Here is an 18483-nt window from a genome sequence, read left to right on the forward strand (position 1 = left end):
TCTGGCTGTACCATGGTGCATATGGCCAGGTTTTCTAGCAACAACGTTTCAGTGGGTTGAGGTTATCTGCTGTAATCTAGATACAGTAATAGAGTAATAAGAGCTTCAGCATTGGAGCTGTTCCTCAAATGACTGCTATAGCTGTCAGGTCTTGGCAAAGGGCATCCTGTGAAACGTTTGTGAAGGATATGCTTATGGTCTCTTAGTTTTTTTATTCACTCTGGTGTATGATTCATTGCAAGTTAGGTGGAAGGGGAGACAACCCTATCTATGAGTAGATAAGGACCAGGATATCTCCTTTATGCCAGTCCAGTTGTGTGATTAGTTGTGTGATGTTGTCCAGAAGGTCCAAAAAGGTATTTTTCATCATTGTATAGGATGGTGGAAAATTGCTGTCCATATTGCTTGCAGTGTTGGTTGAGACTGATATAAAAATGTCAAATATCTTATTGTGGAATGCTAAGCTGTGGCCTGTGGGCCAACAGATGAAGCTTAAGGTAATGGGTTTGGTGGGGGTCAACAGTAAGGGGAATGAAGCGAGCTCAAAGTAGCAGGTTTTTAAAAGCTACTCAAATGCACAGGGACAAAATGTTTGGTGAATGACTACAACACACCCCTTGGTCAGTTCAGTCTGTTAATATTGTGAATACTGTAATTGTGTAGTACAAGGAGGTCAAGGAAGAACAGTTTTGAGTCAGGGTTCTGTAACATAGATTGCATCAATGTTGATGCGGGACTTTAGGTCAGCTCTACACAAGTCTGCTGGGTTTGACAGATGAGAATGAGTTAATGCAAGGGCTATGTCTGATCGAAACAGGTGATAAATAGAATGCTCATTAAGTTGTTTTGTGTCCTGGCATGTGATAAGCTGTTGTGGGGGTGCTCTCTGTGCCCTTATGAGTGATGGACAAGATGAGCCATGATATTATACTTTGTTGAGAGGTGTGAGATTTTGGGGTGTCTGACTCTAAACCAGAAAGGTTATGTTGCCCTTTGCTCTGGAAATATGTGGCATAAATGCCCTTAGAATAGAAAGAAGAAGGGGAAGGCAGAAGTTGATTGGCTGAGATATAAAGTGAAAAAGGGTCTGCTACAGAAAATTCAGGGTTTCAGAGGAAGGAAGGAAGCCTCTGATGGGCAGATCATCATGTTGACAAAGGGCTTATGTTAGTTATCTGTTAAAAATGTACATATTTTAAATGCCTCTGATGTGGCTGAGTGAAAAGATAAAGATGGATGATGCTATTTTGCCTTCTTAATGGTCCAAGACACACACCCAACTGCACTCCAAAACCAAGTAATATCGTTATCAGGATGATGCCAACACTATACTTCCAGAAAAATAAGCTATCTGATTCCTGACTAACCAGTAAGTGACAGCGAAGTGACGTTTCGGCACAATTTTGGTGTAATTAATCCTCACTAAAAATCAATGTGAAATTCATACTTACCTATATGTATTTATATAAAATAATTAGACTTTCAGCAGGAATAACACTAATATTAGTAAGGTTATGACTTGTTATTTGGGATGTTTGTGAACTGTTATTGAAAATAAAAGAGGCGTGCATGTGTATAAGTAGAGTCTGGTACTGTGTAAATCTTATTGCACACCAAAAAAAAAATGTTCCATACAAAAAAATCAACAGGCAAATGGGTGTATTTAAGGTACAAAGGATAACAGACTATGAGAGGCAGATGAATATAAACTAAACGTTGGATATAAACCTTCACAAAGACCCACGTACAACTAATGGAGTATTGTATAGCCTATAAATCATATTTCATTTGATCTCCATTTACAACCTTATAGGAAAATCTGTTTATTATATCACAATCTATATCATATCTGTTGGAAATGGCCCTTTTTGCAGGGTTATCTCCAAACTTTTTGCCTTCTTCCTCCTATTTTTGAGGTCTGTTTTTGCTGGTTTCAAGTGCTTAAGTGCACATGCTCCCTATAGAAATTGTACAGTTGATTGGTTTATCCATGATTGGCATATTTGATTTACTAGTAAAGTGCACGAGAGGTGCCCAGGGCCTGTAAATCAAATGGTACTAGTGGGCCTGCAGCACTGGTTGTGCCACTCAAAAAGTAGCACTGTAAACATGACTCAGACCTGCCATTGCAGTGTCTGTGTGTGCAGTTTTAAACTGCCAATTCGACTTGGTAAGTGAACCCACTTGCCAGGCCTCAACCTTCCCTTTACTACATGTAAGGCAACCCTATGTTAGGCCCTAGGTAGCCCTATGGGCAGGGTGCAGAGTATGTTTAAGGTAGGACATATACTAGTGTGTTTTATATATCCTAACAGTAAAATACTGCCAAATTCGGTTTTCACTGTGCAAGGCCTATCTCTCTCGTAGGTTAACATGGGGGCTGCCTTTAAATATCCTTAAAGCGCAAATTCTCTTTGAGAGCAGATAAAAATGTGGAGTTTAGGGTCTCTGAGCTCACAATTTAAAAATACATCTTTTAGTGAAGTTGGTTTTTAGATTGTTAGTTTGAAAATGCCACTTTTAGAAAGTAGGGATTTTCTTGCTTAATCCATTCTGTGACTCTGCCTGTTTGTGGATTCCCATCTGGGTCAGGTTGACAATTGGGCTGTTCACACCTTTCCTCTAGACAGTGACAAAAAGGGGGCTGGGGTGTAGCCTGCATATCTTGATTAGCCATCTGTGCTGGAGAGGAGGAGTGGTCACTCACACCTGAAAGGACTGTGTCTGCCCTCACACAATGCCGTCTCCGACCCCCTGGTGAGTGTCTGGGGCCTGGCCTTTGCCAAGGAACACTTGAGACTTTGCTTTGAAGTTTGCCAACTTCAAAGGCAGAACTGGGTATAAGAAGAAGACCCAAAACACCAGACTTTTAGAATCTTTCTGGAATCCTGAGGAACCTCTGCCCAGGAGAAGAGCTGAAGGAGGAGTACTGTCCCTTTGCTGAGTTGCTTAGCTGGACTGGCCTGCAGTTGCTGCTTCTGCCTGAAAAGAGTGCAAAGGGTGAACTTTGCTGTGTGTCCTGCTTGAGGAAATTCTCCAAGGGCTTGGAGTAGAGCTTGCCTCCTGTTGGAAGTCTAAGGGACACCAAACACTTCAGTTTCCTTGACCTGCAGTACTGGGACCTGTATGTTTTGTGCTGTTCAAGAGGAAAAACCACTGCGATGCCGGCAACGATGCCGATGGCCTGCACAGTGACCTGCAGACACCACACAGAGTCGCACTGTCCCGCTTCGCACCGCGACCCCGGTCTCCCCGACGCTGCCATAGGATGACTTCACCGAGCCGCTGCTCGCACCGCGACCTATGGGCTCCGCACTCCGGCATAGCCTGCTCATACCGCAGCCTGGGCATCCCCGATGACGACGCTCCTGCTGACACCGGCGCCGCTGCCTGCACCATGGCCTGTGGACACTGCTCGTGAGGAACACGAAGCACCGCCCCATCCCGCACCGCAGCCCCAGTCCACCGAAGCCAGCACCATCAACTCCTGTGTCGTCACCGGGCATCCTGCCTGCACCGTGGCCTGTGGACACCGCTCGTGAGGGTCACGAAGCACCATCCAGTCCCGCTGGCTTGGGCCTACCGAATACAGAGCTTCATTAATGATGCCCCCTCTGCCTGCACGGACCTGTGGACTTTGCACCGCCCCGCTCCGCTTCACACCACAGCCGTGGTCTCACTGACGCTGCTGGACGCCGCCGCCGAGCCTCTGCCTGCACTGTGACCTGTGGACACCGCACGTCGTATTGTCCAGCTTCGCACTGCAGCCCAACGCCATCCACGCAGGTGCACCTGACTTCATCAGCCTGGAATTCGATCTGCAGTGCGTGTGACCACAAGGGCCCGACGACTTCTGCACCGACTCCGGAACCAACACCGCAACGTCAGTGACGCCGCTCTCCAGAGCTCACCACGAGGATCACGACGTCCTGCAAATCCAAGGTACTGTTTGCAGGTCTTCCGGATACCATAGCTGGCCCGCAACGCCGTGGCCGGCCTGAACTGTTGGTTTTGTTGATCGTGACGCCGTGATAGCCCCAGGTGGAGCTATCGACTTCAAGGTACTGTCGTTTCGAGTAAATCTTGCAGAGTTCATATTTTTCTTACTGTATGTTGGATTTTTTATCGTATTTGGTCTTGTTTTATATAGATAAATATTAACTATTTTGCTAAAACTGGTGTGGTGTCCTTTTGTAGTGTTTTCACTTATTACTGTGTGCTATTTGCAAATGCTTTACACATTGCTTCTGAGATAAGCCTGACTTCTCGTGCCAAGCTACTAAGGGGGTGAGCAGGGGTTATCTGAGTGGATATCTCCCTTATCCTGACTAGAGTGAGGGTCCCTACTTGGACAGGGTGCAAACCGACTGCCAACTAGAGACCCCATTTCTAACATTGGTTGTCAGCGGTGAGGATAGGACTTGCATTTGCACTTGACATACAGTGATTGGTGTATACTACAACCATATTGCAGACCATTACGTGCCACATACAGTTTTTTGTTTTTGATTTTTTTCTCTTTGACCTATTTTTGATCTTGAGTTCAAGGGAACCCCAACAACATCATGTCTCAATCAAGAGCATCTCCAGTTGCATCCCAGGATTTGGTTTTTGAGGAGGATAGGTTGGAAACCTATTCCATGAAGGAACTGAAGGCAGTTTGTAAAAACCTCAAAGTTCAGATTAGAGGCCTCACCAAAAAGGAGGAGCTACAGAAGGCACTGAGGGCCTGGGTAGCAGCCAGAATTGCCAGTGGGCAGTCTGAGGATCCAAATGGAGAGTCTGCTGACACAAAATTCTAGGGAAGATGTACTGAGGGTGCAGGAGCTGCCGGGGGGGAGGTACCCCCTGTGCCAAGCAGCAGTGGTGGATCAAAAGGCCTGACTCCAGAGGAGCTGGAGGACAGGATAGAAGCCAGGAGGCACCAGATTGAGGTGGAGAGATTAAAAATGGAGGCTCAGAGAGAGCAGTGAGCCATGGAGAAAAGAAAGAGGCTTTTGGACCATGAGCTTAAAGTAAAAGAGCTGGATGTGAGGAGCAGGTCCACCCTAGATGGTGGCAGCAATTCCTCAGTGCAGTCAGACAGAATTGTACACATTCCTAAAAACGTAGGGAGAGAGTACAAGAAGGGAGATGACATACAGAGGTGGTTTCAGGGATATGAGGTGTCCATCCACATGAATGGGGTCCTCGAGAAGAACTGGGGAGCAGGATTGTGGAACCATTTCACAGAGGAGGGGAGGGACACTTTGCTAGCTTTGGGTAAGGGGTACAACCTCACCTACGCTGACATGAAGGTGGCCCTTCTCACTCGGTATGGTCTAACTCCTGACAAGTACAGGGATCAGTTTAGGCAGAGTAAGAAAACTGAGTCCCAGACCTGGTTAGAGTGTGTGGATTCATTTTGCAGAGCACTGGATGGTTGGGTGAAGGGCAGTAATGTGACAGATTTTCAGGGGCTGTACAACTTAATTGCGAGGGAGCACTTATCTAGTCTGTGTTTTGCAGAGCTGCACCAGCACTTGACTGATAGTAAGCTGACTGACCCCTGGAAGCTTGCTATGGAGGCGGACTGCTGGGTGAGTACCAGGGTCAACATGAAGGTTTATGGGGGAGACTCAGCCAAAGGTTGGCAGGGTTCACAGAAGAAGAAGAGGGAAGTCAAGTGAGACGCAGAGAGGTCCCAGGATAAGGAGGGAGAAAAAGAGCCCCAGGCCCCTTCTGACAGGAAGGAGAGAGGTTCTGGTAGGCGGTGGCCCAGGACACCCCATTTTCAACCCTGGTGCTTTGAGTGTTCCCAGTTAGGACACATGAAAGGGGACTCTGTCTGTCGTAAGGCAACCCACATTGGTGGCCCCTCTACTGAGGTGGCTAATGTGGCCTTAGGGGGAGGTAGCCCCCAGGGGCAGGTCATAGACCATGCCATGATATCCCTTAGTTGGGAGGTTGACTCAGAGGGTGAGTTGGTGATCCCTGAGGGTGGGAGTCGTCACTTCCACCAGGTAGCAGTGAATGGGGTCCCAGTCACTGCTCTGAGGGACAGTGGGGCTAGTCATACAATGATTATGGAAAGGCTTGTCTCCCCATAACAGTACACTGGTCAGGTGTGTAGGGTAACACCAGCCCATGGGCAGGACTTCTTCCGTCCTATGGCCCTGGTATCCCTAGAGTGGGGTGGGGAGGTGACCCAGACGCGGGTCATAGTCAGTCCCCAGATGCCCACAGACTAACTTCTGAGGAATGGGTTGCCCCAGGTGTCAGGGGAACTGGGAGGGGTGGCCCCCAGAGGCACCCTCACAGTTCAGTTGTCTGGGGGTACCACTCCAAGGCAGAGGGTACCGGATCCCAGCACGACGGACAGGAGGAGGGAGGACCCACCCCTGTCCCCTGATTAGCCTGAGGGTACAGACCCAAGGGTGAGTGAATAGTCTCAGGACACCACTCCTGAACTGGTGGGAAGGGAAGTAGAAAAGGGGTGCAAGTCACCTGGGGTTACTGCCCCCCACTTTTTTTTAACACCACAGAGGCTAGAGACCCTAGCATGGCCTGAGTCCTGGCTCTTGACACTGACAGCTGTCAGTGGCCTCTGTTGGTTGTTATCTTTGTGGTCAGAGTTTTCCCTGGGAGGGGGACTGAAGTCAGACCCCAAGGGTGGAATGGGCCACATCATACTGTTGGCTCTGGAGGTACTGTCTGCCTACTGGGATGCATTTGTGAGCAAGGTAAGGTTAGGTGCTTCACAGATGAAGTTCTCAGATGAGGAGAAGAGGACCCCCAAGGTTAGTTCAGTGGGCCCCGAGAGTGTTAACCGAGGGATCAACCTGAGTTCAGAGAGGCGCAGAACTGGCAAGAGCTCCTGCAGTAATGGGCCATTGTCCAGGTTCTATCGCCCTGACCAGGTAAGTCCAGCAAGATATTGATTGGCCTACCCTGGCTTTAGGCTGGGAGGCGGTTGTGTTGGAAATGGCCCTTTTTGCAGGGTTATCCCCAAACTTTTTGCCTTCTTCCTCCTATTTTTTTAGGTCTGTTTTTGCTGGTTTATTGTCTCTGCGCACTTTAGCTCTGCTAACCAGTGCTAAAGTGCAAGTGTTCCCTAAAGAAATTGTACTGTTGATTGGTTTATTCATGATTGGCATTTTTGATTTACTAGTAAAGTGCACTAGAGGTGCCCAGGGCCTATAAATCAAATGCTACTAGTGGGCCTGCAGCACTGGTTGTGCCACCCACATAAGTAGCCCTGTAAACATGACTCAGACCTGCCATTGCAGTGTCTGTGTGTGCAGTTTTAAACTGCCAATTCGACTTGGCAAGTGTACCCACTTGCCAGGCCTCAACCTTCCCTTTTACTACATGTAAGGCACCCCTAAGTTAGGCCCTAGGTAGCCCTATGGGCAGGGTGCAGTGTATGTTTAAGGTAGGACATATACTAGTGTAGTTTATATGTCCTAAAAGTGAAATACTGCCAATTTCAAATTCACTGTGCAAGGCCTATCTTTCTCATAAGTTAACATGGGGGCTGCCTTTAAATACCCTTAAAGTGCAGATTCTCTTTGAGAGCAGATAAAAATGTGGAGTTTAGGGTCTCTGAGCTCACAATTTAAAAATACATCTTTTAGTGAAGTTGGTTTTTAGATTGTTAGTTTGAAAATGCCACTTTTAGAAAGTAGGAATTTTCTTGCTTAATACATTTTGTGACTCTGCCTGCTTGTGGATTCCCCGTCTGGGTCAGGTTGACAGTTGGGCTGTTCACACCTCTCCTCTAGACAGTGACACAAAGGGAACTGGGGTGTAGCCTGCATATCTTGATTAGCCATCTGTGCTGGAGGGGAGAGGAGGAGTGGTCACTCACACCTGAAAGGACTGTGCCTGCCCTCACACAATGCCAACTCCGACCCTCTGGTGAGTGTCTGGGGCCTGGACTGGCCAAGGAAGGATCTTGCACACACTTGAGACTTTGCTTTGAAGTTTTCCAACTTCAAACGCAGAACTGGGTATAAAAAGAAGACCCAAAACCCCAGACTTTTAGACTGTTTCTGGAATCAAGAGGAACCTCTGCCCAGGAGAAGAGCTGAAGGAGGAGTACTGTCCCTTTGCTGTGTTGCTTTGCTGGACTGGCCTGCAGTTGCTGCTTCTGCCTGAAAAAAGTGCAAAGGGTGAACTTTGCTGTGTGTCCTGCTTGAGAAAATTCTCCAAGGGTTTGGAGTAGAGCTTGCCTCCTGTTGGAAGTCTAAGGGACACCAAAGACTTCAGTTTCCCCGACCTGCAGTACTGGGAACTGTGTGTTTTGTGCTGTTCAAGAGGAGAAACCACTGCAACGCTGCCAACAAGCCGCTGGCCTGCACTGTGACCTGCAGACGCCACACGGAGTCGCACTGCCCCGCTTCGCACCGCGACCCTGGTCTCCCCGACGCCGTCATCGGACGACTTCACTGAGGCGCTGCTCGCACTGCGATCTGTGGGCCCCGCACTCAGGCATCGCCCGACGCCGCTGCTCCTGCTGACACCGGCACCGCTGCCTGCACCGTGGCCTGTGGACATTGCTCGTGAGATACACGAAGCACCGCCCCATCCCGCACCGCAGCCCCGGTCCACCGAAGCCAGCACCATGGACTCCTGTGTATTCACCAGGCATCCTGCCTGCACCGTGGCCTGTGGACACAGCTCATGAGGGTCACGAAGCACCGTCCCATCCCGCACCGCTGGCTTGGGCCTACCGACGACAGTGCTTCAGGAACGACGCCGCCGCTGCCTGCACCGTGACCTGTGGACACGCACGTCACACTGCCCCGCTTCACACCGCAGCCCTGGTCTCACCGACGAGACTGGACGCCGTCACCAAGCCGCTGCCTGCACCGTGACCTGTGGACACAGCATATCGCATCGTCCCGCTTCGCACCACAGCCCTGACACCATCCACGCCAGCGCACCTGCCTTCATCAGCCTGGAGTTCAATCTGCAACGCGTGTGACCTCAAGGGCCCGACGACTCCTGCACCAACTCTGGAACCGACAACGCGACGTCAGTGACACCGCTCTCCGGAGCTCACCGTGAGGATCACGACGCCCTGCAAATTCAAGGTACTGTTTGTGGGTCTTCCCAATACCATAGCTGGCTTGCAACGCCGTGGCCGGCCTTAACTGTTGGTTTTGTTGATCACAATGCTGTGATAGCCCCAGGTGGAGCTATCGACTTCAAGGAACTGTAGTTTTGAGTAAATCTTGCAGAGTTCATATTTTTCTTACTGTATGTTGGATTTTTATCGTATGTGGTCTTGTTTTATATAGATAAATATTGGCTATTTTTCTAAAACTGGTGTGGTGTCCTTTTGCAGTGTTTTCACTTATTACTGTGTGTTATGTGCAAATGCTTTGCACATTGCTTCTGAGATAAGCCTGACTGCTCATGCCAAGCTACCAAGGGGGTGAGCAGGGGTTATCTCCCTTATCCTGACTAGAGTGAGGGTCCCTACTTGGACAGGGTGCAAACCGACTGCCAACTAGAGACCCCATCTCTAACAATATCAACAGATGATTTAGTTATGACTAGATCATCTATCCTTTCCCTGGGACTTATGAATCTACTGTGTAGTTGGGACTAGGTTGTTTATTGAAAAGGCTCAATTCCTCAAAGCATAGCTATACCCCTCTAAGCATCTAAGGGCCTTTCATGCTTTGCTTAAATCTGATAGAAGTGCTGTCACTCCAAAAGCTGACAGTCAGAGGGTGGTGTCTATTTTATGTTGAACACAGCAATAAGTATAAGGGATCCTTGTGAGTCATATAGGACCCTGACTGCCAGAGTGACACAACTGGACCAATCCGAGCTCCTTGAGCTGGAATCTGCATAGATAAGGCCAGTGGTGGCTGCTAGCAAGAAAAAGTGGTGGGGCAGCGTGGGGGGAAATAAAAAAATAAGAAAAGAAAACGTACCTGCCTCACACCGCCTCAGTGTTCTCCAGCTCCTGACCAGCATGAGAGAAGCACCGGAACTGGGCAGAGTGGGCTGGCTTTACTCTCAAACAGGGAGTGGAAGCCTGTGCCTGCTATTCTCTGTTCAACAAATCTGGAGATATCTAACTGTGCATGCCGGTTTGGCCATCCTAAGACAGCTGGCCAAACCAACATGCGCACTTGCAGTGCCCTGCACCCACCACTCCTCCTGCTGCTGTTGACGAATGGCCACGGTCTCAAGACTCGGCTCCAGCTTCATCACGTACAATTAAATGATCATAAAGCAGTTTTATTAATTGCTTGATTATCATTTTATTTCACATGTATTCATCTGCTGGCTCCAGTGGTGGGTTGATGCTCCACCACCATAACCGAGGAGCCGTGCTGGATAAGGCAGGGATACCGGCTGCAAGTAACCTCAGATAGAATCTCTTGGGGTTCAGACATGTTCCATGCTTTGCTCTATATTCACACTCCAGAGCTTACCAGTCTACCTGTCAAAAGGATGCTTAATTTTCTGACATGTTTTGGACATATATTTCATAAGCATATCTCAATTCCTATTCAGTGTGCACGTGTTCTCTCATCGACGTCAGCTGCAATTCAACTTGAGTGCCAACGATACCAAGACCCTTTTTCTGGCTGGAGCAAGATTTGGATGATTAAAGTATCACCTTGACAGGGGAAAACAGAGGTTCTAATATTTGGGAGTTTTAATAATACCAACGTTCACCTAAACTTTACATGGACTTCTGACCCAAACTAAACCTAGTACAAGTCTCAATTCCTCCAAAACAAAAAGAAAGAATCAGGTTTGATACTGAAAAAGTCCTTTAGACGGCCACGAATGCTTATATTATGAGGAAAGATCACCAGTTTTAACAGACCAAAACAAAAACTAATCAGAATTGAGTTTTAAGTGGCAAGAATGTGCCTGTATATCATTTAAAACAACACACAAGCTCATCCCCCACCCCCTCCTCTGATACCTCCCCACTTATTCCAGTAAAGTGAATAATTTACTTCATGCATTTTACACATGCATTAGAGTATTTCCCTGTCTGCAAATTCTGGCCTCACAAAACCGATCAAGGAGGAATCTGAGGCCCAAGGATGTTTCTCATGTCTGCCAAAGTAAAAGTAGACAAACCAAAGAGAGGAAGATCCCTTAATGTCCAGGGCCTCTGCATTTTGATTGTCATATCGTCAAGAGCTCAGCCTAACTACCCCAAGTTTAGGAAATGTTTAAAGATCTCTCCCTTTAAAGATGCCTTCAGAACACAAATAGCGGAACAAGACTGCCCCAGTCCCCTGACTAGGGATCAAGAACCTCTCTTTAACAGCTTGTATCGAAGAAACCAATCCTTTGATGGGATGCAGAAGTCTGAACCTTCCAGTCTGCCTGAAATTCTCGCTCTCAATTGAGTCTTAAATGGAATCAATTACCTAGCACTCTCAAGTGAAGCAACATGTTTCAGATCTACAAAACTCCTCACATAAATAAATACATACACCTTATTTCATAACATACAGTAGGTAAGTCAGGAATAGGTACTTGGTAACTGGAAAGTTACTGAACTGTACTGATGCAATATTCTTTCTTACAACCATGTTTTTAACAAGTTGAAGGAAAACATTTTTTTACCAGTTCTGAAACGCCAGTTTTTTTGCTAGTTTCAATTTGACAATTAAGCTTCAGTAATGTGAAGTTCCCACGTAACGACCAAGACAGGGTGACATTTCTTGGGCTGGTACTGGAAACGAAGAGGCTTTCACAAGCTTCTGGATGAACTGAAAGGGAACCGGAATCACAAACGTGAATGACCTTTATCAGACCTTGAAAGCCAAAAAGTATTTGTTACTTGTGCCCTGGGTATAAAAAACGGAACCCAATTTGTACCGTTAATATCAATAGCCAAACAACAAAAATACATATAATATAAAATTACAATGCAAATATCTGTTTTAACTTGTATTTCATTTTTTCTTCATTTGTGGACCTGCAATACACTTACATATAAGACAGCCTACTCCATTCCGATATTATACCACAATAAGTTTAGAGTCTACTACACTTTCAGCCAAAGACACGTATTGCTGGTGCAGATTCTCAACATGTGCTCTATTAGGTAAGGATCAGAAAAAGGCCAACACTGCTTTATTGTATACTGTGTACTGCCCCCTTGACAGATTGGTGAAATGTTCACGTGTTCATTGCTATTACTTTCTACCACTTCCCATTACAGTAGATAATACACACATTAAATCTCCACCTCTCATCGCGGAGCAGGGCACAGAAGGCTACATGTGGATGTCAGTGATGTGTTTCTGTGAAACTGACATTAAATGCCATTCTGCAGAACACAAATTTGAGTAGTTGGTGACTGTTTTGGGTGCCAAATCTACACTGCTCACAATACCCTGCACAGGCGGAGGAGTAGGAAAACGTTGCTGAGCATTTCAGACACCAGCAGCAAGGGATGTTCGGATCTGTTTTAAGTAATTAGCGATTGTTTTGAGACTACACTAACCCCAATAGCATGCACAGGTGGAGGAGGAGCACACACGCGCTGCGAAAATGCGTGGGAGGAAACAGAGCCAAAAGTGGTCCCGTGTGCACCATTCAGCAGCTGGAGGAGGCCAGACTGGGCTTCCCCTCTTTATTCCTTAAAATCTGAAATTGTAAGGTAGCAGATAAATCTACTCCCTCTTCTAAGGACTCTACTATTGATTGCTTTTTAGAGAGCCCATTTAGCGTCGTCTCTAAGGAGACAGAACTGGCAGAGACGTCTTTTTGTGGATGGTCCTACTCTCAGGCGCGTAACTTGGTAACTACGCTTGGTGAGATGTGAGTTTCAGATTTCCCAACAACTACACTGGCACATAGGGGTCTATTGCCTAAATACTCTCACAGCGCAGCAGCCAAAAATGCTGCGCTTCGTGCAGGGCCGGCTTTAGGATTGGTGGTGCCCTGTGCAACAGTTTATTGTGGCGCCCCCCCACCCCATTACCTCCTCCTTGGTTTCACTCACTACCACCCAGCAAATGTGCTCCTCATCTCTCCATCGCTCCCCTTTCACATACATTCAAGTGTTTTAAAGCACTTGTACAGGCTGGCTTTACTAATCCACTCCGTAAGCCACTTAAAATATAGGGACAAATTTAACAGCCCCTAGCGCCATTCTAACGCCACATTAACGTAATATTTTTTTACGCTAATGTGGCGTTAGAAGGCCAAAAACGCTGTGCCATAATTACAAAGTGGTGCAATGCATGCATTGCGCCACTTTGCATCCCTTTGCGCTACATTATGCCTGCACCAGGCATAATGTATGCAAAGGAGACATCAACCAGTAGGAGGGCCCAAAAAATGGCACAGAGCCGGCTTTAAAAGGAGGCTTCCATTGGCTACAATGGGCCTCTGGGTGCTTTGCAAGATTAGTGTAAAAAATGTTTACACTAATTCTGCAATGCGCCGGACTAGCGTAAACAAATATGACGCTAGTCCTCTAACAACCGCCATGGTGCACCATATTTTAAATATGACGCACACATGGTGGCATTAGGGGGTCGCTAAGGGGTGCAAGAAAAGTGGCGCTGCACTGTGTGCAGCGCCACTTTTCTTAAATATGACCCATAGTTTTGTTTTTTGCAGAAGGCATATTAATTCTCTATGCTATTTTATGTTGAGCCAAAGCTGCCACTAGGCAAAACTCCCATCTCTCTCTCTCTCTCTCTCTCTCTCTCTAGCAGGAACATTAATCACAAGAGGTATCTTAACATTTTAATCGTTTCTTGAAGGCTAAAAGCACAAGGAACTTTTCAGCAGATGCTTTTAAATTGCACGTTTAGGAAGTTATTGCTAAACACAGCGCCACCCTGAGGTCAGCGCCCAGGGCGTTCCCAACGCTCGCACCGCCCAAAAGCCGGCACTGGCTGTGTGAGAGGCAGAGAGCAGGGGAGCATCATATCTACAGAGATATGACACTCTCCTCCCCTCTCCCTAGTGCCTGTGCACAATCAAATAGCTGTGTGCCATGAACACACCTTTGCACAAGTAGCGGTTCCTCCACTATCGCAGAGGAGCGTCACCCCCCCGCCTGAAGCAACTGTTGCAAATCCTTTAACAATGAAAGGATAATAAACTATGTTTATTATCCTTTCATTGTTAAAGGGGCGAGGCATTGGGGTCCAGTCACGGCCCAGCCAAACACACATGCGCAGTAGGCTAGAGAGAGGTGGCACAGTCTGCCTGGGAGTGTCCTGTCTGGGTGCTCCCAGCCAATCCTAATGCTGCTCTGAGCAGCATCAGGACTGGCCACAGGGCAGGCTGGGAGCTTGTGCCTGCAGCCTGCTGAGGAAACGGAGGAGCAGCAGCGGAGCAAAGCGTGCCAGTAGGTTTTTTTTTTTTTTTTTTTTTTTTTTTAAGTTTTATCAATATTACCTCCCCCGCCACCCGCCTGCACTTCGCCCCACCCCAGGAACTCGTGAGAGTCACAACTGCTTTGCACCATAGTGCAACTGTGGCTGTGTGAGTCTAGCATAGCTTTTGTACTGGAGTGGTACCCTTCCAGTACAAAAGGCAATGCTTTGTATGTGTGCTGTACAGTGCAGCACACATGCAAAGTTGGAAAAGAAAGGAGAAAGAAAGCATTTATCCTCGACACTGCCTATTTTAAATTGGTGCAAAATAATGCAAAGCAACGTTATTCACTTTTTAAAATTACTTTCAAGTGAATTTCCAGCACAAAACAAGTTTATGCTGGAAAGTAAATTGGGAAAAAAAGACATTGCATTGATTTGTGTCACTCTTGTGACACAAACACAGCGCAAAAGCTTAGTGAATATACCCAATAATTTTAAAATACATCATCTGTCAAGCACAAGGCATGAGAAGGGTTGAGGAGCTGGGAAAAGAGAGTAATGTGGATTGGTAGGGGTATTAAGTGAGAGCAAACACATTATGTTGTGGAATAACCAACATTTTCTCCATTCTCTTCCCAAACAGGGGGAGAGTGGGTGCGTGAGTTTTTAATCTGTGTGTAAAAATTCCTGGTGAAATCTAACAGACACCTCGCCATACCTGACTGAAAGCACCAGTACCCAACTATTACAAAATACATCTATTAGGGGGTTTAACACCCCAAACAACCTCCCCCCCCAAGCTACGTCCCTGACTAATCTACCAACTTGTTCTATTCCTTTTGTACATTTTGAATCTGTAACACATAAATCAACTAGTGCTAATCAATATATTACAAGCTGGGGATGTTGAAAATAACTGCTCCCCTGCCCCTCAAATGGGCCTGCAGTAAAGCGTAAGAGGAGAGGTGCTTGTTCCACCAAACATGTGGACAGCAGTATTAGTGCATCTATGGAGCAGATGTTTTCAACGCTGGTGGGGGAGAGATTACCCACTCTAAATTCCAAAATTGGTTGCCTGTTAAAAGCCACTTCATATTAGCCATTTTATGATAGATACCAGCATCCTGAGACATTATTGGTAAATGTAAGTGTGTCCTAATGCATTAGCTGACTTACCCTTGTTACCTTTGTTACCTTTGCTTTCCGCATGTGTGCTGGCAATGACTGCTTTTGCTGACAATGTTCAGACAATGATATCTGGTCCATGTACTGGCGATGCTCCAGTCATACTTCATACTAATGGCAGCCCTGGTTCTGTCACTACCTTTATTCCACCACAGGATATTATGCATCAGGAACCCTCCTGTTTACCTAGCTCATGCACTAACAATCTGAACCACCAGTACTATTGCCCTGTCACCTCTTTTTAGTTCATCCCCTGAAGCTTGTCCGAATACTTGGATAGTTGCCAATGTTTCACATTTCTGTTCTGGGCTGAGGGCATATGCCTCACAACTGAAAAACAAAGTGGTGCACTGGATGGCAAAGCCCCTGGATTTCTACAGTTTTAATTACACGGAGATTTTGTTTTTGAGAAGTGTTCAGTGAATTGATCCCTCTAAAAAACATAAAAGGGTGACTGTGTTGTCATCAATTTGTATTTATTTTTTTAATTTCAATACCGGGCCCATAGATGGGGCTCAACTGAAGCCCAAACACCGTTTTTTTTTTTTTCATAGGCCGACATTCCTGTGTGGCCATTCTGAACTGTTAATTATTCGCTCTTTAACTGTGCTGAGAGCAAGCCTTGCCAGGCTAAGCATTTATAAGCAACACCACTTCGGGGTGCAGAAAGTGGGTCAATGTGTTTCTCAGAGCTCCAAGCCACAAACTTTCCCAACAGCAGATGTATAAGGTTTTTAATGATGGATGCCTGGCTGCCAAGAGGACCCCAAAGACTACAGGAGCAAGTCTGAAGACTCAGAACTATTGTTGTTTAATCTCCAAGCATAAAAATAGAGAGTGCACAGGTTTAGATGTAGGATTCTCCCATGTTGTTTTAACAGGGAGTCAGTCCCGAAAGGGCAGCCTTATCTGAGGAAAGATTCTCATACCCAGAAGTTTTGGATACCATACTCTCTTCACCCAATCCGGAGCCACCAGGATGACTTGGGCCCGGTCAGTTCTGATCTTTTTCAGAACTCGGGGAAGGAGCGATATCGGTGGGAAGGTATATAGGAGCCCCTTGTTCCAGTCTAGTTGAAATGCATATTTTGAACGATAGCTGCTTTGGAAATTCCAGCGTACAGAACTGCTGACATTTCATATTCTTTGTGGTGGCAAATAGATCAAGCCAAGATTCTCCCCAGTCCTGAAAGAGACCTTGAGCCATCTCCGGATGCAGATGCCATTTGTGATCTCTAAGGCATTCACAGAATTTGCCCTCCCCAGCGTTTAGCGATCCCTCTAGGTGGTGCACGATCAATAAAATGTCCTGATGTCCCCGCCCTGTCCAGAGGTGCTGAGCCTCCTAAGACAGAATCAATGACTCAACTCAGTCCTGCCTGTTGCAGTATCGCATGGGGGGAGTGCTGTCCATGAACACCTGGGACAGTTTCCTTTTGATGAATGGTAGGAAGGCTTTCAATGCCAAGCAAATTGGTTTAGTTCCAGAAGACTAATGTTGAGTTAAGTCTCAGATGGAGGCTCTGGGTGGGGAAGGGAGAAAGGTCTGTGAATGATCCAATCTTGCTCCAGCAAACCCACCACTACATATCTTTTGTAGTCTCCTCTGATATCTGGACCTAATCGGAAAAGTTTCCTTGGTGCCGTGCCCACTAATACTTAAGATCCCAATGCAGAGCCTGTAAGTGCCATCCGACATGGTTCACTAGTGGGATGCAGGAGGCCATCAGACCCAGCAATCTCAGAGTTTGAAATAACTGAGATCCAGGGCTGAGGCTGAAACATCTGGATCATAGCCCAAATATCCTGGACTCTCTGCTTGTGTGGGTAGGTGCAGAATTGCACTGTGTCCAGGAAGGCTCAAAAGAAAGGAAGTGCCTGAGAAGAAATCGATGTGGCTTAGGCATGGTGAAAGGGAGCCCCAGCGAATACAGGAGGTCCGCTGTAGTTTGAAGGTGGGTAATGACTGCCTATAGTGAACCCACCTCAAGCAGCCAGTTATCGATGAAGGGGAAGACAGGCATCCCCAACCGCCACAGATGTGCTGCAACCATCACCTTTGTGAACACCCAAGGGGTACCGGAGAGGCCAAAAGGCAACACAGCAAACTGGAAATGCTTGTGGCCCACTGTGAACCGTTGGTAACACTGATGGGCCTGTAGGGCAGGGATATGAAAATAGGCATCCTGGAGGTCCAACGCTACTGTCTAGTCTCCAGGGTTAGGGGCAGACAAAACCTGGGCCAGAGTGAGCACTTTAAATTTCTTCTTCCTCACAAAGGCATTGAGAGGACACAGATCTAGGGCAGGGCAAAGATCTCTGTTCTTCTTTGGTACCTGAAAGGATCGGAACAGCAACCATGACCTGCTTCTGATATTATGATGCCAGCTCCCTCTCAATGGCTCCTTTGACCAAGAGCCTGCAGTTTCTGGTGCAGAATTGAGAGTGCTCCTCCTTTAGCCGATCTGACGGTGGCAGGGGCAATTGGGATTCTCGAAGGGCATAACCTAGCTGAACAATTTGGAGCATCCAGTTGTCCAGTGTTATGGCTTGCCACTGGGGCAGGTTGTGCCTGACCCTGCCTCTAAATGGGTACAAGTGGCGGGCTGGGCAGATCTCTGGCCTTGGTTTCCACAGGACATGCGGGAGCCACATTTGTGCCAGTGAAACTGCTGGGAAGTCTGTTGGCGGTGGTGGCTTTTTTGGAAAGGACATGGATGGTTTCCCCCACCATAGACATGGAAGATGCAAAAGGAAGAGTGTGGCTGGTGTGGTGCCATGGTGCTCTCCAGAGACAGGGCAGTGACCCTACTTTGCCTGTGCCATTAAAGGGCATGTCCATAACGGATGCCTGGGCATGTCCATAAGGGATGCCTGGACATCCCTTGAAAAGCCAGTTATCTCAACCAGGCATGCAGCGGAGTGCACCAACGAAGCAATGGCCATGACCAGCGAGTCAGTTGTTACCAGCCCACACCTGATG

The 18483-nt window shown here is 47.1% G+C and overlaps 1 protein-coding gene across 12 annotated transcripts in view; it reads right to left on the reverse strand.

Annotated features, from left to right (window-relative positions):
- LIFR (LIF receptor subunit alpha) overlaps window positions 1-18483 on the reverse strand; it is a 478307-nt gene that overhangs the window by 102215 nt on the left and 357609 nt on the right. For all 12 annotated transcript variants that reach the window (XM_069221314.1, XM_069221272.1, XM_069221277.1 and 9 more), the window contains one exon: window positions 11596-11741. In XM_069221314.1, coding sequence (XP_069077415.1) covers window positions 11596-11741 — 146 coding nt within the window. The remainder of the gene's footprint in view (window positions 1-11595; window positions 11742-18483) is intronic.

The sequence above is a fragment of the Pleurodeles waltl genome, chromosome 1_1, assembly GCF_031143425.1.
Source record: "Pleurodeles waltl isolate 20211129_DDA chromosome 1_1, aPleWal1.hap1.20221129, whole genome shotgun sequence".
In the NCBI taxonomy this organism is placed as follows: Eukaryota; Metazoa; Chordata; class Amphibia; order Caudata; family Salamandridae; genus Pleurodeles; species Pleurodeles waltl.